Source organism: Tyto alba, unplaced genomic scaffold (genome assembly GCF_018691265.1).
Source record: "Tyto alba isolate M040663 unplaced genomic scaffold, T.alba_DEE_v4.0 Super-Scaffold_3, whole genome shotgun sequence".
In the NCBI taxonomy this organism is placed as follows: Eukaryota; Metazoa; Chordata; class Aves; order Strigiformes; family Tytonidae; genus Tyto; species Tyto alba.
Genome location: NW_024881304.1, coordinates 15,656,133 through 15,676,438, shown reverse-complemented (window position 1 = coordinate 15,676,438; position 20,306 = coordinate 15,656,133). Strand labels below are relative to the sequence as shown.

The 20,306-nt window shown below is 36.8% G+C and overlaps 1 protein-coding gene across 2 annotated transcripts in view; it reads left to right on the top strand.

The window, feature by feature from the left end:
- Window positions 1-20,306, top strand: part of SHQ1 (SHQ1, H/ACA ribonucleoprotein assembly factor) — a 53,510-nt gene that overhangs the window by 19,978 nt on the left and 13,226 nt on the right. For both annotated transcript variants that reach the window (XM_032985677.2, XM_042799583.1), the window contains exons 9-11: window positions 706-759; window positions 3,433-3,556; window positions 11,192-11,312. In XM_032985677.2, the coding sequence (XP_032841568.2) occupies window positions 706-759; window positions 3,433-3,556; window positions 11,192-11,312 (299 nt within the window). The remainder of the gene's footprint in view (window positions 1-705; window positions 760-3,432; window positions 3,557-11,191; window positions 11,313-20,306) is intronic.

The following is a 20,306-nucleotide window of genomic DNA, read 5'->3' as shown; positions in this document are numbered from 1 at the left end:
CACAAAATTGCAAATATGCAGGGAACACAGTTGTACAATTCTTTATTGATCTTAGCAATAACCGTATGGTATATGTGAAAACACATGGTAGGGTAGTTTTTTTCCCTCTTTTTTTTTTTTTTATTTTTTTATTTTTTTCCCCTTTTAATGGAAAAACCAAGAAATTCAGGCCTCACAAATCTTTACTAGAGCCCAGATTATAGATCAAGTCTTCCTGTTTTTTTTTCCTAATCATACTACTAGACCACACTGCCACACAAATACATGAATCTGTCACATTTTAAGAATAATGACATTTTACATGTACTGCTGGCTTTAGGACCCTCCCTGAAAGCCAAAAGTCTTGAGCTGCTTTCATGAAACGAGGCATTTTAGCTTGAGCTTCGAATCAGGTTTCTGTTGCTTGGTGAAAAGGGACAGAATTCCACTAAAATACTGTTTTTCTGTGATTGCTGTTGGATTTTAAAGGCTTTGTTCATGGGCTAGACATTCCCAATATGGAAACAAATTCAGTTATTTAACATCTGCGTTGCAATATAATTTTTAATGCTGTCCTGTGGCCATTTCAATGCACATAATGTAATTACTGCTTCGTATTCACAAAGGTTCTTAAATTGCTGCCAGAATGTTATCTTAAATAGTTTGCCAGCAGTCTTTAATATTGAATTAGATAATGCCTGTTTTACGGTCTCCTCTTAAAATCAGGTTGAATCATCTTGGAATGTCAGGAAACTAAGTGCAACATTGTGCTGGCTGGAGGTAAGTTAAAACTTCAGTTTTTCATTATGTGTTTACTGTATAATTTGTTTTTGGTATTGTATATTGCTTTTATGGAAAGCTTACTCTTTCTGTATTGAAGATGAACTAAGTGTTTGTCCTCTTTTTAAGAAATGCTACAAGAAATTGAGCTGCCAGCTACTAGTAGCCTCAAGAGGTTGGAGTATGACCTCTCATCTGGCTGGGTGCTGGGCTGCCTTCTGGCCCGTTCTGGAAAAGCTAAGGATAGGCATTGTGGCAAATCCACTTCTCTACACGCTGTCCCTAGCTTCTGGGCTTGATTCACATGTCCTGACCTTTATTTAGGAAGTAACTGTAATTATTCCTCAAGTATGTCCACAGTATGTGTGTGCAACTCCATGCTTAGGGCAGGAAAATACAATCTTCTAGCTCGTTGATCAGCAGTTGTAGATACCTTCCCATTTCACTGTCTAAAGCATGTTAAAATAGAAAGGGCGTAAAAAGTAGGGAATGTAATCTCTTGGTGTTCCTGTGTTCTTTAAGTCCTGCCTCAGATACATGTTCTAATAACTTGTGAAGATGGCAGGCCTTAATAAAGCAGCTTATTGTTCACTTTTTGGGGTTTTGACTGCTGAGCACTTTGAGAACTTCAGCCTTCCTAGTTCATCATTTTGCACTCCTAGCTTGCTCTTTTTCTTGGCTGAAAATCTAGTGGCTTCTGGCTTCTCCATTGTGCTTTGTGGCTTCAGACTACTCTGGAGGGTGGAACTGGGAAGCCCAGAGGTAAATGCAAACCCAATTATAGGAAGAGTTCTAAGAACTCAATCAAAAGGTAGTTTTTAGTTGTGTTTTTTTTTTGTTTTGGTTTTTTGTTTGTTTGTTTGTTTTTTTTTTTTTTTTTTTTTTTTTTTTTTTTAAATCTATCACAGAGAAGCTGAATTTCATATTCTTTTAGCAAAGAGACCTCTGTTCTGTAGTTGTAGAACTGTTGTCTCATTAAGGCTTTAATGATTGTGTGATCTTTCAGACACATGCCAAATACTTTTGTTTTGGATTTCTTGTAGAGTTTGTTAGTGGATGCGGGTTGCTTTACCCGACCCCTTCTTTTCAGCATTATTGCCACATCCCTATTTGTTTAGTTGCTGCTAACCCTTTGAAACCAGCATAGAGTAGAGGAAACAAACTGAATTCCGTTCTTTGCACTTTCAGATTGTTTACTGAAGGCACACAGGTCTATGCAATTAGGTTGTTACAGAGCTGGAAGTGGAAGGGACTTAACCTGGCCTCTGATCGTTTATTTCCTATGATGGCAGCAAGCTAGAAAGGACTGTTCCATCCTCATTTCTGAAATTACTGAGCTAAGTCTCAGTTTGCGGGATCAAAAATGAAATATGACATGATTTTTTGGGTTCACTCCTTCAAACGTTTCTCGTACTGGCGAACGTTATATTCAGTAATAACTTGTGCTATGACAACTGGTTTTCTAGATGTTAGTTTTAAGTTGTTTCCAATTGAATGTTCTGCAGTAGCAAGTCACAAAAGAGTGCAGCTAAAATACAGTGATTGCCTTGGGTCTGAAAAAAATTCAAGAGTTAGGTCCTAACATAGTGAAGGAGTTTTCTGCATGTGCTTATCCTATAATATAGCAGTTCTTGGCGCAGCCTGTGCCAACAGTATATTTCACACCCAGAAAATTCAGTCTCCTGGCACCAAGCTGTTAATAACTATATCTGTTATACAAACCATGTAGAGGCGGGTGTTTTCATCAATCTGTAAACAAAATTGCCTCAGCTATGGTTTGTTTGAACTGACTGCCATTTTGCTGTGCATGACATGTGCACACCTTAGACTCTAAATATTAAATAACAAATCATAAATGATTTAAATGCTTGCCAGCGATCCATTAAAATGAAAAATAAGTTGAAGTAATGCTATAATGCAAAAAAGTGCTGGCTGTCAGCAAAGCATTTTTATTAATTTAAATGAGAGTTCAAGATGAAATAAGTATTTTTATTTGAATTCATAAATGGAATATTTTGTCTTGAAAAGTGAAAGCTGGAAAGGAAATCACTCTCTTAAGAAGGTCTTTAACTCATTAATGCCTCTGGCCTGAGTAAATTAGAGGTCTTCCTCACTTGTGAAAGAGGACAATGAACTGCTTTCCCTAGGCAGATATGTTTATCCTTGCCTTGAATATCTGTAATTTTCATGAAAGGCAGAGTCATGTATCATTTCTAAAGATCTTATATGTACACATGTATTTTGTTAATATCATGTGGTTTTAATTTTTCTTTATTCTTAAAAGGCTTTTTATAGCTTCCCCTTAATATATATAATAATGTGGGACAGATGTAATTTATTGCTTTAATCTACAGAATAGCAAAATCTTGAGTTAGATGTTTTATTCTATTGTTCTCTACATTGTTTTTTTTTTTAAAATTCTAAAGCACTAAAACTTACAGGACTTCTGTTATCCTGCCACGCAAACTAAATGTGCAGTGTCTTGTTCCTATTTAACATGTTGATTTCCATATCTATTAAAATACAGAATTTTACATGCATGATATAGAAAAATGTGCTTTTTTCTCTTCTGCTATGACTGTTTTCCTTTAAAGAAAAACAAACAAACAGAAAACTAATTCTTTGTATGGAAGAACACACAGACTGATTCAGATTTTTCGCTGATACACACAGAGTTTCACTAGCATTCATGATGTCCTGGTATCTTTTGGAAGAAGAGTGCTATGCTATCCCCTACACAGACATTTTGGATTAGTGACACGTGCCTTCAATGATACAGTCATGATACTGCAACTAGGTAAGTTTTTTAAGGATAGGAAGTGATGCCTATATAGCCGCATCATTTGTATGTCTGGGTTTTTTAATAACTTTTGAATCCTTTGGCCAGTGTCACCCAAACTTGATAGATACCACTATTTCTGGACATCTTGTGGTTTTGTGAAAATGGGGCTGGGGAGAAAAGAGAACAAAACTAGTGTCCATATGAGGAAAAAGTGCCTGTAGCAACTAATTTATTAGCCAGTGGCTAATACATGCGCTTATGGTATAAATTCAGCTGTGTTAGTCACACCAGAAAATCTACACAAGAGAAACGTTATGAATGTCTCATCCTTAGAAAAATCTTTGATCAGACCTTGCATCTTGATAAACCAGGATAGTTCAACAGTGGTTTGTAAACCTTTAGGGAAAAATGTCTTTAAAGTATTTTTCTCTCTCCTGTGTTTGTAGACATTCTTCTGTTGGAAAAGAACATTTTATTGAAGCTTTTGCTATGGTAGCTTAAATGCTATAATTTTTGTAGACCCTATTCTAAAGGTGTCTCAGTTTTTATTTCAAGGCAGGGTCACTTACTGTTACAAGTATAGCAGCAGTGCTGTTGTTTTCTGTTGTGTTCTTTAATTACCTGACTGAAACCCTGTTAAAAAATATTGGGAGGATTTCTGGTAACTTCTATTATTTGTCTCCATCTAAGGGAGTTTTTAATACATCATTGTATTCAATTGTTCCAACTGTTCTGTTTGATTAAAGTTCTGCACATCATGGTTTTGCAGTTGCAAATCTGGGCAGCTTCCCTGCATGACTTAGTATTTGGAAAAACTATTGGTTTAATTTAACTCTTGTCAATGATGTTAGGATTTTGACAGAAAGGAAGCTTACCCTAATGTTGAATTCCTGCTCTCCTTGCCAGTTTCTTTTTCTAGAAGTACATCTTCTGATGGTTTTGACTTCCTTTTTTTTTCTTTTTAAACTGAGCCAGTCCATTAATTACTTTTTTTCCCTGTTCAAAATAACTGTATTTGACATCTAGCCATCTTAATTCCTAAATTGTTCCACTCTATGTGCCACTTCAGTGTTGCCATACAGAATCACACATTTGAGGGCAAGGAGTAGTTTTGTGATTCACATTCAGTGTTACAGTTCTTTGTAGGATTAAGGGAAAATGGTTGAGAGGACTCAGTGGTAAGTCCAGTGGTAGTCTGGGAAGAACAGAAATCCTGAATTTGTGTCAGCATCAAAACTGGTTTTGCATCACTGTTCTTCTAGTACTTCCTATATAATTTTTCTCTCTTAGGAGCAGAGGCCAAAGTCTCTGACTTGAGTATGTTACCTTAGTTCTCTGCTTGTTATTAGGAAAATAATACGGTAGAGCTGTTCATAAAAAAAACAAGCAGTGAATACCATGAAAACTATTCTGTAGAAAAATAAATACTAATTTTTTAAAATATTTAATTTAAAACTTAAGAGTAAAAACTGACTACACACAACATATATGTAGCTTTGTTTTGTTTCACATTCAGGAGTGGAGCTGTCATCATCTTAATGACTGCAAATTATTCTTTCAGCAGCAACATTCTTTTTATATATTCCCTGTTTATCCCAGACAGCTTTCTCGTCACAGTACAAACTTTCAAGCCTATGGTTATTCCAGCTTTGGTTGTGTAGTTGTACGCAACCATGATTATATCTTGTGTTGTTAAAGTTACTTGCAACTTTTCTATTTATTGTGAGTTACCACTTTCAAAAAAAGCATGCAGTGTTAGATTTTTTTTTTTTAATTTTCTTTTTTTGGACAAAAGATTTGCTGAGATGCAGCACTATGGTGGTTTGTTTTCAATGCTTGTGAGCTGCAGGATTAAAAAAAAACAAACCTGCAATGGCAATATTCATTTCTACTACAGCCAAAAACTATTGATGATTCAAAATACCGTTTATGATATAACAGTCGGGTAGTGAAGTTTTCAGGGGAAGATATATGCTGTCCCTCTTTACTTACCTCCACTGGCTCATGCTGCTGTTCATAGGTGCGAAACAAAAAAAATTCTGATAACAGAACTGAAATCACACAGCACTGCTAGCCTTATAGATTTCTTTTCCTAAAGGATGGTACATGAGAGGTAAGCTATTTGTTTTTCTTTCAATGTTATGATGAATAATGGTATTGGACTGAATGGTCAGTGACCTAACAAAACATTTTCTGTAGTTTGGTAAGGGAGGCAGCATCTACAATAACTGTGTGTCAGGTTTCCTACTCCATCCTCCTACTCTGAACGTGTGGCTGCTGTTGCCTCCTCACCCTCTGCTTCCAAAACACAGTGGGCCCAGTAGTGCTTATCATCATGGTCTCTGTGTCACCCATGATGGTCTTGCTCCAGCAGCAAAGCCCCTGTCTTTCTTCTCTGGAGGAGTAATTTAGGTCTGCTAACTCATTCTCTGCTGGGATGGGAGATTGTTTTTTCAGACCTTAGTGATTTGCATAAAAATTACTGCCGTAATCTTTAAAAGAAATTAAACTTTAGTTGATGGCTAGAATGGTTTAGAAACAGTGGAAGAAGTTAAGAAAAACAGCAGGTCTGGCTGCATTCTGTGCATGTCTGTGCTGTGCTGGTTGCCTGGGAGATGGTGCAGGATGGGGCTGCCTCCGCAGAGCTGGCTCTGGATCTTCAAGACACTGAAAAGGTACGTGCAAACCTCAGGAAAAGAGAACATCCACCCGTTTGGACTGGAGTTGTTAATAGTGGAAAAGAGGACGCTAGCCCGAGCATGAGCTGTGATAATCTCCAGGTGCTGCCTGGGAAGCAGACACAAATATATTACTTCCTTTGCGTGGACATAAATCTATTGGGTTTTGCATTAGCAACTTAGCAGTGTAGTGATAAAAGCAGTGGTGATTAATTATAACTTCTGAAAGTTCTGGGGTTTGTGTATCAAATTTGTATTTACTATTATGGTGTGTGTATAATGTGAAAAGCACTAAGTTTAAGTAGGCAACTACCAAAGAATTGGGAAAGATATAAACAGATTATACATCCATTTTGTAATCAGAAGCAGGGGAGAAAAAAAAGTGCATCTATGCATTCTTAAAAGAAATAGACGTGTAGATAATGCTTGTACTGCCAAGCCACATTTGTTCATTCAAAATGTTTCTTCCTTCAAACTTCAGTGGAAGTTAAGCTATGCTTTTGAGGAATTTATGTTTGTAGAAAATAGTTAGCAAGCTATGCAGTGTGCAAAACTTAGTAGTTTTAGCTAGCACTAAATACTCTGTTACCCTCTTTGTTTACTGGAAATGATGCCTCACCAGTTTGTCACTGTATTGCAATATATGTGTCCAGAATATAGGTAAAAATGACTGTCGAGTAACAGGTAATGGATTCAATTAAACAGTACCACAAAACTATTCACTATTCATTTTCATGTAGGTGCAAGAGGACCAGTGTTTAAATTAAAGGAAGAATCAGTTTGAGTTGACTTCATCCTGATGTGAAGTTTCTTTTAGGATGCTGGGAACGGAAGCTGGAACATAGTATAATACAGTGTTTCGATAATAATAAGCACAATAAACTAGTTTATTTAAAGATAGTAGCGAATTCTTATGGGACTGAATTGTTACACCTCAAGTTATGGGACTTGACTTTAAAAATATTAGTGCTATGTTGGTGGATCACTTCCAAGGAGCAGGATACTGCATTTTTAAGATTTTAAGGATCCTTTTGTATGGTTGAAACGCTTTTTATTTTGAGTTAAGACTTCTTGCCAAAGTGTTAGTTGTAAGACAAATACATTAAGATCACTTATGCTGAGGTCCTCAGCAAATTTTTCCATATGATGTTTTACTGATCTATAATACTTAAAATACTTCAGCAAATCTGTTAAAAATTAATTGTTGTTATCTTGGATATCTATTATATTTATCCATTCTTTGGACAGGATTAAAGAAGGGAATGAAATGCAGTGGTAGGTCCAACTACAATGTTCTTTCCAACAAATTGTATATAGTATATTTGACAGTTGACTGACAAAAATTTATCAGGTGTGTTTTTTATGTAAATACATAGAACCCTTTTTCTTTTCAGTAGAATTGTAATAAGTGAGTGATGTGGGCTGGTTCTGTCAGTATTTACTGACACTGTGTTACCGTTGCGTAATCCTGATTTGGAAGTTTTTGTCTATGAGCTCATAATAAAGAGAAAACTCATTTGTGCTCTTTTCTGCCACATAAAATACAGTTTGCTCCTTTCCATACAGCAGTTAACACTAATAGATTTAAGACAGTATAATTATCCATTAAAAACAGATAGTACTGTCGCTTAGCTGAGTAAGTTATTAGCAGGACATTTTCATTTAAAAGTCTGTAAGAGTTCTTTTCTTATTTTTAAGAATGCTGTTCTTGCTTTTTAATGAAGCAGTAAAGTTCAGTTTATCTTTTTAGATAAATGCTCTTCTTGAAAATGTGGAAAACATATAGAAGTCTACAGGAAAAATAATATAAAATAGAATGATGGGACTACTAATTTCCTTTGCTTCCAAATATTCAGTATGAAAGCTGGTAGAATTTCATGATGGTGTAAAATCAGTAGGAGGTTATATCAAACAGCAGATACCGAGCAGGGGTCAAGTTGTATCCTTTTTTGAACTAATCTGTGCAAAGAGGACTGGATTTCTGAAACTGTAGAATTGAAGTTGCAGGCTGTCATCTACCAGCTGTCACAGCAATGAATTCCAGAAGAATCCAGTCATCTGCAGACGTATACTCTGACTTTTATGATTTTTGCCTTGTCTGCTCAAGCTCTCTGCTCTTTTTCCTCTGAAGTTGCAACTCATCCTCTCCCCAACAGCAGAGTAATGCTTTTTTAATGGCAGGAAAAGAAAGCCACCTTTGTCTCAGAAAAACTGTGAGTTAGTACTTAGATTTGATATCCCATCTTGCAATTATATCCCAATTTCAAGTTGGTTGTTATCCTCCTTTACCTCTAATACAGATCTTCATGCCGAAAAATAGAGAGCATTACAGTCTGTCTTAAGTCATATACTTTAATATCTTAGAAGATCGGATATTTTTGATTCTATTACAGAATTTGGAATCTTTTTATTTGTACTTTTCAATATAACTAGTTGAGGTTTTTTGAATAATCAGGAAATAGTATCTGTACATAAAAAGCAGTGTATTTATTCATCAGTCTAATGCAGAGCTGTAACTTTACATGGAAGATGTGCAAAAACTGACTTGAAAATAAATTGCTGATGTTTTCCCGAGATTATTATAAAAGTTTCTTGTGCCTGCTCTTAAACATTTATTGCTGATTTTGTAAATAGACAATTGTTCTTCAACCTTGAACTTAAAAGTGCTTGCCTTTTTAAGCTCCGTGAAGAAAATGGAATCAGTTATCCTTGGCATGACTTTGTCTCCTATTCCATGGTTTTCTTAACTCGAGTAGGCAGTGAATTCTAAAAAAATTGCACTTCTAGGGCTACAAAAGGAGCAAGCACATTTTAGGTTTGCTTTGATAGACAACCTTTCAGTGAGTTAGACTGACATAGCTGCCAAAAAAGCCCCTAGCCTGTTCATCTTTTGTCTTCATCAGTTCTTTGGTCCGGTTCACTATATGGTATCACAGATACTTGCACTGGCACTTCGCAAAGAGCTGTGGAGAAGAGGGAGGCAGAGGAGTGCAACAAAGACTACTCAAGCCAGTGTAAATAATAATACTACCGAATACCTAACCACAGCCTGAAAGTTGAGACCAGATGTCCACTGAAGACTGAAGTAGATACACCCAAAGACAGAACCTGAATTTCACATAGGCCACGTATCATCTGTGTGTTACAGAATATCCTATATTGCCTTAAATAGTGTTTGCTTTTCAGCTCTTATTTTTTATTCCCATGGTAAGGAGTTAAGTTTTGTGTAAGGACTTCTTGTTTATAAGGTGTACCTATAAGAGGCATATTCTGAAAGCAGAAGTTTGGCAGTTTGTTATGCTCTCTGGGTTTGTCTGTATGTAGAGTCCCCTATTACGTCTGGCTAGATTTACAACCTCTCTGATTAGAGGCCCATTAAGCTACTATAATACAAAACTAATTTATGAAGAAAGACTTCATACAGGCTTTAAAAAGAAAGTCACTAATTTACATTGTTATTTGGCAGATGAATAACAGTAGTCGACATTGTAACTGGTTCGGGCTGGCAGCTTGACAGCTAGAACCTTAAAAAATTAGCAAAATTTTAATTCCACATATCATTTATTTTTAAAAGATCACACTTCTTTTTAGTCAAAATAGTTAAGCTTGACAAGCTTGGCTTGACAAGCATTGATGGTGATATAATCTACAAGTTCATCAGTTACATCTGGGATTTTATGTTTTCTGTCCTGACTTTTCTTCAACTAGTCTCTTCCAAGCCAGTGTTTTTTTTCAGTTCTGTTTTTACTCTCCTCATTCTTTTTCCTTAGTGCCATCTTCTACATCCTTTAACTTTAATTCTTTGTCTATATTTTTTCAGTATGGAATTACTTAAAAACAAAAAAAAATAAATTTTGTGCTTGAACAGCAGGGGGAGTTCTGATCTCTTTTTTTTTTTCTTTTTTTTTCTTTTTTTTTTTTTTTTTAAATCTGTAAAATGTAATTTCATCCATGTTCAGGTTTCATAGCCTAGGAGGAGCCAGCCTCTTGGGAGAGGGTTATTAGATTCCATTTGCAGTAGTGGCTGTTTTCATTTGAATGGGTTTTTTTTCCCCCATTAAGCAGTGAAAATAATTTTCTTTTTTTTTTTTCTTGTGTTCCAGCACTTAACCCTTTAGCAAATTTCATCACACAACTAAGGAAGGCTATTCCAGCTAATTAGGGGTTAAATTATTAATCAGTTTTCTTCTTCACAAACAGTGGTTGCATATGAAGAAAATTAATCTGACTACAGGAACATTTCTGGTTGTGGATTGAGAAAATACTCAAGTTTTTAATCTTTTACTGCATTTATCAACTGTATGTTAAGTGGCACCTTCTTGATCCTGAAGTGAGTTTTTCTTTCTGGGGGTTCAGTTTGCCAAATTATTCTGTAACTAACAGAAGTAGGAAAAATTCTGCTTAATTGAAGGCAATGGTTAGATGTTAGGTGAGGGTATTGCTTACGTTGGCTTAAACAATTGCTGTGGCTCCTGTGTGCTTCATCCTGCTGTGGGCTCTGTGTTTCCAGCCTTATTTTCCAACACAGGGGAAAAGGTTTTCTCTTTCTTCAGATAAACAATGGGGCTTAACTTTTTATGATTTGTGAGTTTTCAGCTTGCCTTTTTTTTTTTTTTTTTTCTTAATAGGGTGCACTATATGACTGTGCTAAAGTTTGGGTTGGCACAGCTCAGAAAAGTGGAAAAACTGGGGGAGGGGGCTTCCTCAGCTGTAGAGGATTACATGCATGACTGTGCCTTGAGGCTTTAGTCTTGCAGAGAGATTCCTGCTGAATTCAGAGGCTTCGCATCCCCACGTGGATGTGGATACTGAAGGGCATAGTCACAGTTGTGCTGTTCTGAGACTATGAATCAATTTAAAGTTTCAAGATGGTTGTAGATAGCATGGTTATGAAAGCCTCAAAGGTGAGAAGATGGTAAAGATTATCTATTATCATTTCTTGTGAATTACAAAAATAAAAATCTATTTCCAGGAAAAGCCGCAGTTTTGAAGTGTCTGCTGGACATCCACAAGATTTTTATGGAGAATGACCCTGCGTACATCCTTAATGATCTCTTCATTACAGACTATTGCATCTGGATTCAAAAAACCAAGTAAGTTCTTAAGTAGTTACTGATGTGGGAAGTGTTTTTAGCATACTTCATCTATGAAGAAGTATCAGTAAGCTCAAAAGAAATGCTACCTCCTATAAATGGAAATATGATAGGTCTTTTTCATTTAGTAACCTTGGCTATCCAGCTATTCTTACTACATAAGCGAAGACATTCAGTGCACATGGTTGTGTAGTGACATCACTGGAGAAGAGAGGGAAGAATTGCATTGCAAACAAAGTGAATTTTTCTTAATATATTAATGGTTTTCTGTTTATATTAATAGTTTGTGTAGCACTTACATAACATTAGGAAAAAGGTTGGAAGCAACGAGTTCAGAATTGAATTTATATCTTCCAATAGAATTGACACCTTCCAATTCTGGTCAGATGCACATGTAAACCATCTGCATGAGACAGTTGATTTATGGACTGTAGCAGTTGTACTAATTGATTATTAACACCAGAGTAAGTGTCACACATCTCTGTGCACTGTGTACTCTTCCCCCCGTAGTTGCTTGCCAGCTCACCCTCCCTGGCAAGATGCTTTGGCATCCACTTCACTTGAGAGGAAGCAGTGACTCTGCCACTTCCAGACGAAGTCCCTACACAGCAGCACTTCTGTGTCTCATCTGTGTTCTTTCAATGGAGGCAGCATGACTTATTTCCAGTCTTGGGAACTTTACAACCAAACTGGTTAGAAATATCAGCATGATTTAATGGTTTAAAAACAAAAGCATTGGTAGGAAAACAGTGAGAAATTGATTAAATGAACAGAGAAAGCTGCATGTTTTAATCTTACTAAGCTTTATATATTGTTCTTGTCATATGTATTCTATCTTTCATACAGTTTTTGTTTTTTCTCCCTCCCTTTTTATGTCTTCACAGCCTTCTCTGAAGGCCCACAAAAGTACATGCATGAGTCGCAAGCAATATTTCTCTGAAAAGGAAGGCATTACTAATATAAACGCAAAAAATGGCATTGTCATATCTGTTAATATAGCAACATACAGACTCATAAAACAGTGGTTAAAACTAGTCTTTGCATTCCAGTTTACAATTTAACCGTGGGTGAAAAAAACTTAAGCGCACAAGATACAAGAAGCAGCAAGGGGATACAGAGGGAACTTGGTAATAATCATGATCAGAAAGGGGAATATGAAAGAGAATTGAGCCAGCTTGCATAGGCTTTATATTTAGGTGTGCTTTTACCAGTACTACTTTGAGAGTTCAAGGTCTTCAGTTCATAGCTGCTTATTACATATGGTTGATACTGTTGGTTTTCACTTCTCTGTATGCTTTCAGTGACTATGTTCCTTTAGGTGACAATACACAGAATATTCCAAAGCAACTACAGGTATTTCCAAACACTTTGATTCATCAATCCTGATTAATTACAAGAACAGCCAGTTCACTTTACACTCATTTTTGAGGAGGCCTTTTTTGGCCACACGTTAAATACAAGTATGGGGAAATTCATGTTCAGGTTGAAACTGAGTTGAAGAAGTGTGGTAAATGAAGAAGGAGAAAGTTATTTCGTGCATCTTTTACAAAGAAATAAGTCATGAGACAGTAATGTCATTACTGCCCATATCAGTGAATATAATGTCTAGCAAGTCAGTCATAAAAAACAAGTCTTTCTTTAAATACAGCAGAGGAAAATGTATGGTAGATGTAAGTGACTGATATGTTAACACATTTACTCCCAGACGCATACATTATGTACCAGTTAAGCAGAACTGACAGCTTCTGGAAAGAGGGCAATTAAGCTATCTTATTGTCATAATGACATGGCACAATAGTTGTCTGTCATTAGGAGAACAAGAGAAAGAGGAACTGCAGAAACCAGTCCTATTTTTAGGGTCTTGAATCAGGAAGACATTTAAGCATATGCTTAAGTCATTCCTGTTCAGCTTAGCAGTGAAGCATGTACTTGCAGTTAAGCGTTTGCGAAGTCAACAGGAACACTGTGGTTTTCCCCTTATGTTGAAGGGAAGAAGAGAGTTCACTTGTCATTCAGAAAATACCTTAACAGATCTAGAAATTGGTGGTGACTTGTCTGTTAAGGACAAGTGTCCCCAGCCCCCCAAGGTAAGGCATCTGGAGAGGGGGGTGGAACATCTTCCATACCAGGGGAAGAAGGTTATGACATCCCTCTGATAATTGCTTTTGTGGTGGAAGAGTTTTGGAAGGGGAAGGTATTTATAAGTATTTTTGTGCTGGTCTTTCAATTAAGTTATTTGCATGTCTGATCAGTCTGGATACTTTCTCTGTTTTGTTTCTTAGCTAATCTTTGCTCCATGCACAAGCTTCATTAGCTTTGTCTCCATTTCTCCTGTCTTTTCATAGCTGTAATCCCAGGGCATGCTCAAAGTCTGTGGGGAGTTTTTCTTCTCTTCCCCTCTTTCCCTGGTATGTAACCAAGTCCTAGTGGAGGTTGGGGCCCCTTTGTTTAAACAGTTAAAACAGACTGTATGTTATTTTTAGTGAAGAATCTGGGCACTTTAATAACAGCTGGAAGCAAGCTTTTTAGTTCACCTGTACTGGCAGGGAAAACTCTGGGAGCTGTAGGTTTAGAAAAAAAAAGTTTGGCACAGGCAAAAATGTAATGGATGTGTCAAGTGGTAGTAAGCATACAGTCCTATTCCAAATTAAGCCTCCAGGAGAGGAACACCACTGGTTCTACCTTGTAAATATTCAATGTGGAAACAAAAACCTTGTAGCCAACCATGTGTCAATAACTGATTACAAATTTGGTTTGAGATCATAGTTTGGCTCTGGCTAAATGAGATGAATAAGTGAATGTGTCACTGGGCTGGCAAAAGATGATTTATTTTAAGCACAATGTATCTAGAATTGCAAATGATTAAGCTGCTGAATAAAACACATGCAGGTGGCTAAGTCAATTGGGTATGGTGAGTAAGAGGATTTTCATTTTTTTCTTCAGAAAAATGGTATCATTCGGGTTCCTGTTACAAAGACAAAAGTAGATTCCTCGAAGTCTTAGACAGTGCAAGATCTTAGCAAGCGTAGCTAAGATTTCATCTTCCTGTTTGCAATCTTAAAGCTAGTTTTACCTGCTTTCTAGGTTTCTAGCATCTCTCTTTGAGCTGCTTGTGAAGTTACTATTAATAATTTGATCTACTGTATAAAGTGGCATGTAAAATCCTTTTAACTGTTCATTAGGTTTTGAAGAAATGGAGCATGTTGCTCAGCAAAACTTGTCAGAAAAGAGAGAAAGTAAATGTTAACCTGGATAACAAAAGCTAGACAAAGACTTACGGAGGCAGCTTGTAGTAAATCTCGGCAGGTGGTGTCAACATTTATGTTGAAAAGCCAGATGCAGCCAGATGGAAAATTGCATCTTTAACCCCTGAGGTCATAATGACATGTCATCACTTCATTTGATCCCCCTGCTAAGTGAGCTTATCATCCACCCTGCTGTCACTTCTGTTATTACTTTAATTTTCATAATAAAATTAAATTTAATTTGTCTGGTTTGCATGCTTTTATTTCTGTAGGTCAGAGCTTTTACAAACCACTATGGTACATATGGCAACCTCTCCAAGGTGAAGTTATAACTGAATTTGTATTATAAGTCTGAGCTTTCCTCCATCTTTCAAGCCTTTGAGCAGAAGGAGATAAGGGAGAAGAGAAGGAGCTTTGGGGAAATCACTGATTGTCTGATAGCTGCAATATGGGCTGCTAAGACCAGGGGAATCCAGGTGTGGGTTTGTTGCAGGAAGGCTTTTTCCCTTTTGCTGGAGAGGAGTTAGGTGTCTGTGACCCCCTGGGAGTTGTGTCCTTTATAGAAGTCAGAGTAATTTACCCACTGACTCTTGCTGTGCTGAGGTTCCTTTGTGCAGCCTGATGGCTTTCTCCACTGTTTTGTATTCCCCTTCGTGCCAGTCTTGCATTGCTTTTTGTTGTCCACTGTTGTACGTATGTGCTTTCGGGTAGTTAGTTCAGCCAAGTGATGCCTGCTGGCCATGAGAGGCTTGGTGGAAGGCTGAACGACTTCCTATGAGTCCTTGAGCAGGCAGGCAGTTAAGTGCATACTGTTCTGCATCCCTACCTAAGAGAACAACTGAGGCCATGTCGATTTAAAATATTTTTGCCTAATGTTTAAATACATGTTTAGTTTTAAACATGTACTGCTTTAGTATCAGTAAATATATATTTTCTGTGTTGCTGAATTGGAGGTGAAGCTGTTAATATTCCTGGCAGTTTTCCAAGGGTTAGTATATTTATTTATGTGCAGTTGTATACTTCTCAAAGTTTTATGGGCATGAGGAATGCAGGAGAATAAGGTATTTGTTCCCATGTAATTTGTATTATATTTTTAATTATCACTATTTTTCTACTTTTTACTTAGCATCTCACCTTTTACTCATGATCTGTTTTATTGCCAAAACTTCTAAAGCTGTTATTTGTATTGTGTATTGCAGTAACTTCAACTCGCACAGTAAAGAAGATCTGTATGTTAAGAGAGATGAGCTGTTAAATTGCCTCAGTGTGTCCTGTGGAACTGTATCTGCAACTTGATTTGTTATACTGGTATATAGGTTGCTGTAATATATGTGTGCTCTGTAGTTGCACCTTCACGTATATGTCCTCCGCAACCCAAGACAAGTGTAATCTTGCTAATTTTGGTGTCTGTAGGTGTAACATGCCGGTTAAAGTGAAAACCAGGATTCCTGGTGGCATTTGTACAGTCTCTGTAGAAGCAGCTATCTTTATTGGAACTAACTAAATTAAAGCCAAGTCAGATATCCGTAAGCATGTTATATTTGCTTTTCTTGATTTGCAGGTGAGTAACACCCTAAAAGATAGGCTAGCTTCATAAGTCTGTTTTCCTTTTCATCTCACTGTTATAATCGAAACCTTGTCCTTGTTACAACATAATTACCTAGTCTGAAGCCAGCAGGGAGTTGCTGCTTTATGTGTAGGGTGTGAAGTTCTCTAAATAAATGTAGGATTAATTCATTCACAGCATGTCATTGAGGTGATAAGATTGACTGTGATTGTTCAGCCCCACTTTTCTCCCTGTTTTCTGGATTACTGTTTTAATCAATATAGTGTAATGTGCGCCTCAAGTGTTAAGGCCTGATGTTGCAAAGGCATTAAGGAGCCCAAGTCTTTCAGAAAAAAAAATTAGAGCCGTGAGATTTAGGATTTTTACTGCCTGTGTCACATTGGATCGTGAAGTGCATGAGGCAGTAAGGAACTCGACCTTCAGCACCATAGTTTCATTCCATTGTGTTGGTTAAATCGGTAGAGGGAAGATTTCTTTATGTTAATTCTGACCTCTTTCTTGGTGTTAACTGAATTTAAAAATGTATTTTACAAGTTATCTCTTTACATTTGCAAAAAAAAGACTGGGTTTGAATGACTAAGCCTACTAACATTTTTTCAAAGCACACATTCAATAATCAGAGTAGTGTTGATAGTTTGACTGCTGTTGTGCCCATTTAAACACACCGTACCACACAATCTTCAAAAGCCTCTCTTCAGTTCATTTATGTGTTTACATAGCTGTATGGGTCTGTTATTAATTTACATTAAGGTCTCTCCTCTACAGAGCATCTTACTTATTTTCCTTGTATCTTGTTACACATACCAGCTCACCCATATCCTATGCTGTGCTTGCTTGTACGGCAAAAAGTATTTAAGAACAGGTCATGCATTACAGCCTTCCTGCAAGAATTACCTTAAGCTTTTGCTAGATTTGGGAAAATATTTTGTAACATACAACATCTTTAAGCTTCTGTATTCAAGGAATATGGTCTTTAGCTGAATGTAAATAGAGTTTTAACATATATTCCAACTGTATGTTAAAATTATTTGTGGAACTCATTCTATCTGCAAACTTAGGAAATTTGACCTGGTTATTATTTGCTAACATCTGGAAAACTTTGAAAAGTGTTTCAAAGTATGTAGAAACTATTTTGATTTGTGCTATTTTTGCAGCTGTTTCTTCTTGGCATTTTTGTTTTCTTCAGTGGTTTAGGGTTTTGTAAACCTCAGAATACTTGAATAGAAGAAAAACAAGTTTTTACAAATATTTTGGTCTTTGCTTTTTTGCTACTTGGAGTGTTGATACTTGTGAAGTCCTGTTGACTCTGTGGCACTGCCATGTTCCTGGGAATGACTGAACTGCAACATCTGAGACTCAGGACTGGACTGCTACATGAGGAGAGAATAGAATAACTCTTGTTGACTGTGCATCTCTACTATGAAAGTGCTAAGTTCAGACAGGAGGATTCAGGAACAAAACTATTCTGAAGGGTTTTCAGATGATGTACTACTAACTTGTTAGCTTATTAAATTTTCGATCCGTAATGAGGGGAGGAGGGAATGTATTGACAGATAACAAAAATTAATCAGTGCTTGAAAGCATTCTTAAATGTTAGAGGAATAGGCTAATTTTCTGCCGTTAACTTCTTGGATTCAGCAGCCATGATTCAGAAGAACAAAGGCATAAGCAGTAATATATTCTGGGTGAAAATCCTGCTTCTTGTCTCTGTGAGATTAAACTGGTTTGTACAGCATTTTTAAAGCACTTCATATAGTAAAGACCTTAGGAACAATACCCCTCCCAGTATTGTATTTTATGTACATTACAGTTTCATGGCCAACTGTACTCTGCTTTGGCTGTAGTTTAGATTTTACTGTACCTTTATTGCTGCCCATGTTAACCTTAGCTTAGTAAAGGCTGTGGTAATTTTGAGTTTGATAAAAACTCCAGTATTCAAAGTAGGTGGTGCAGAGAAAAGCCAAATTGCTTTCACATTGACGCTTTGAAAGCAGCCTTGCCATTAGCATATGCTTTTGGTGTATGTTCTGATGTAGCCAGTTATGTTATTTATCAAATAGTGTAACAACTCTATTGCTACCATCACAAAATGCCTTATTTTGATCTAGCTTGTAGTTTGAGGATTATATTTTTCAGTATACTTCTTTAATGGTATTGTCATTGTGGATACACAGAAGCCACTTAATTTCCTGCCCTTCACGCCCTGCAAAACAAACCAACTTGTTGGATTTTGGAGATTTTTGGTTTGAAGACTTTTATTTCCTTTGCTCTTTTGGTTTAAGAGCCATGCAGGTACAAGGAATAAACCAAAAGATCTTGGTGATGCTTGTGATGACACCTTTTCCATGAACACAGTAAGAAAGCTGTGTTTTACCTCGTTACATGGGGCTCACCGTTACTGTCCTGCGATGACTTGCTGTAGTAGCTCATGGCTGCAATCCCCAATTACTGTAATTCCTTCTTAGCAGGCTTTACAAGCTGGCACTACTACTGCTGGCAACTAGTTCAGGATGCAGCACTATATTTGCTTACTGCTTTGGGTAGTCATGCTGCATTAAGTTTGCTTTTCATTCACTTATTTGGTGGCCTGTAGTGATGTCCCAGCTGGTTTTCAAGCTTTTACTGATAATGGGAGTGGCCACTTCAAACGGGCTCTTTTCAGGCTCATTTTATGCATATTTCAGTTTATATACCACCAACTGTAGGAGTTACTAATACGTCAGTGTTCTAGGAAATACTGGAAAATGAAAGAAAAAAAAAAAAACAACAACAACAAAAAAAAAAAAACCAACACCCAAACCTGGGAAAAGACAGCTAGTTTTTTGTTGCTTTATAAAGATAAGAGCATCCATTGTTTTCAGAGTTTTTGTCTGAGTACCGTCCAGTATCTTTAACAGTCTGTAAGAAAATACAGTATATGTCTCTTTAGCTAAAAATTTTTGGTGACATTAAATGTTACTTATTTAAAGGTAGAAAATGAATTGCATAAACTGACCCAGATTGGCAATGTGTGCTTACCTAAACAACGTGTATTTTAATACAATCAAGTATATGATGGCACATTCACAATGAAAGATTGTAGATCATAGTTGTGGATTGGAGAATATAAGACGCTTGAGGGCAGCAGCTCCAGGAAAAACAGGTTGGGTCATGCTTGAGAACAGTTTGAAGCTCAGCACCTATTTATCTCTGAGGAGGTAAGTGGATGAGTGCCATCTTCAGCTGAAGAAGCAGAGTAGTATCATTTAGGTGAAGGAAGTGGCATGACCTTAGGCTGCATCATTTGTGAGACTGTTCTCAAACACAGACTAATCCTAGTGTCTATTCAAAAAGATGCTGAAAAGTGGAGAGAATAGGGGGGAAAAAAGGTTCCATGAATGCACATGTTTAAATGACCTGTGTTACAGTGACCAAATAAACTCAGCTGTTCAGTGGTAAGAAAGTTAAAGGCTGATTTGGACTTCTCTGCAAGTATGATGGGACAGAGGTTTTTGGTTTTAGCCATTATGTAGTATAACAAACAAGAATTACAAATAAAGTGCATCAAGTTGAACAGGAAACAGGAAAAATTTAGACAGCAGTAAGTTTTCACATTTTCCTAGTGAAGAGTAATTATGAGTTGGCTCACTCTGCCTAGGTTGTTGGGTAATTCTGTACTGTCTTATTTCTTTCCATCAGGATAGCATAGCTCAAAAAAAAACCCCTCATGGTTCAAACACTAGCTATGGATCGGGTGCAGAAAGTATCTGAGATTCTGTGCAACTTATTATGCTACTAAACCAGCCTTTTCTAGTCTTACAAGAGGAAATGCTATAATTTTCCTTAAAACTTAGTTAAGAGTTTACCAATTTATCAAAGAGTACGTTGACTGTGTTGGTGCCTGAATTTGGAAAAGAACCCAGATTTATTATTTTCATCCCAAGTCATCTACTCTGAATCCTTAGGTCACAGTTCTTTGATTTAAAAATAGTAACTAATAATTTGCAAGCACATTATATATGTCTCCTCTTTCACTGTTTTGATGCATGTTTTTAATACAGTTTCTTTTTGTTTACTGTCATCGTGAGCTGCCATGCCTCTCATTAAATGCTGCATCTTATTTAAGGCCTGAGCTGTCACTTCAGTTGTCTGTAAAGCAGTAGGTGAGCGTAGAGCACTTCGTAAATAACAACACCCAAGTAA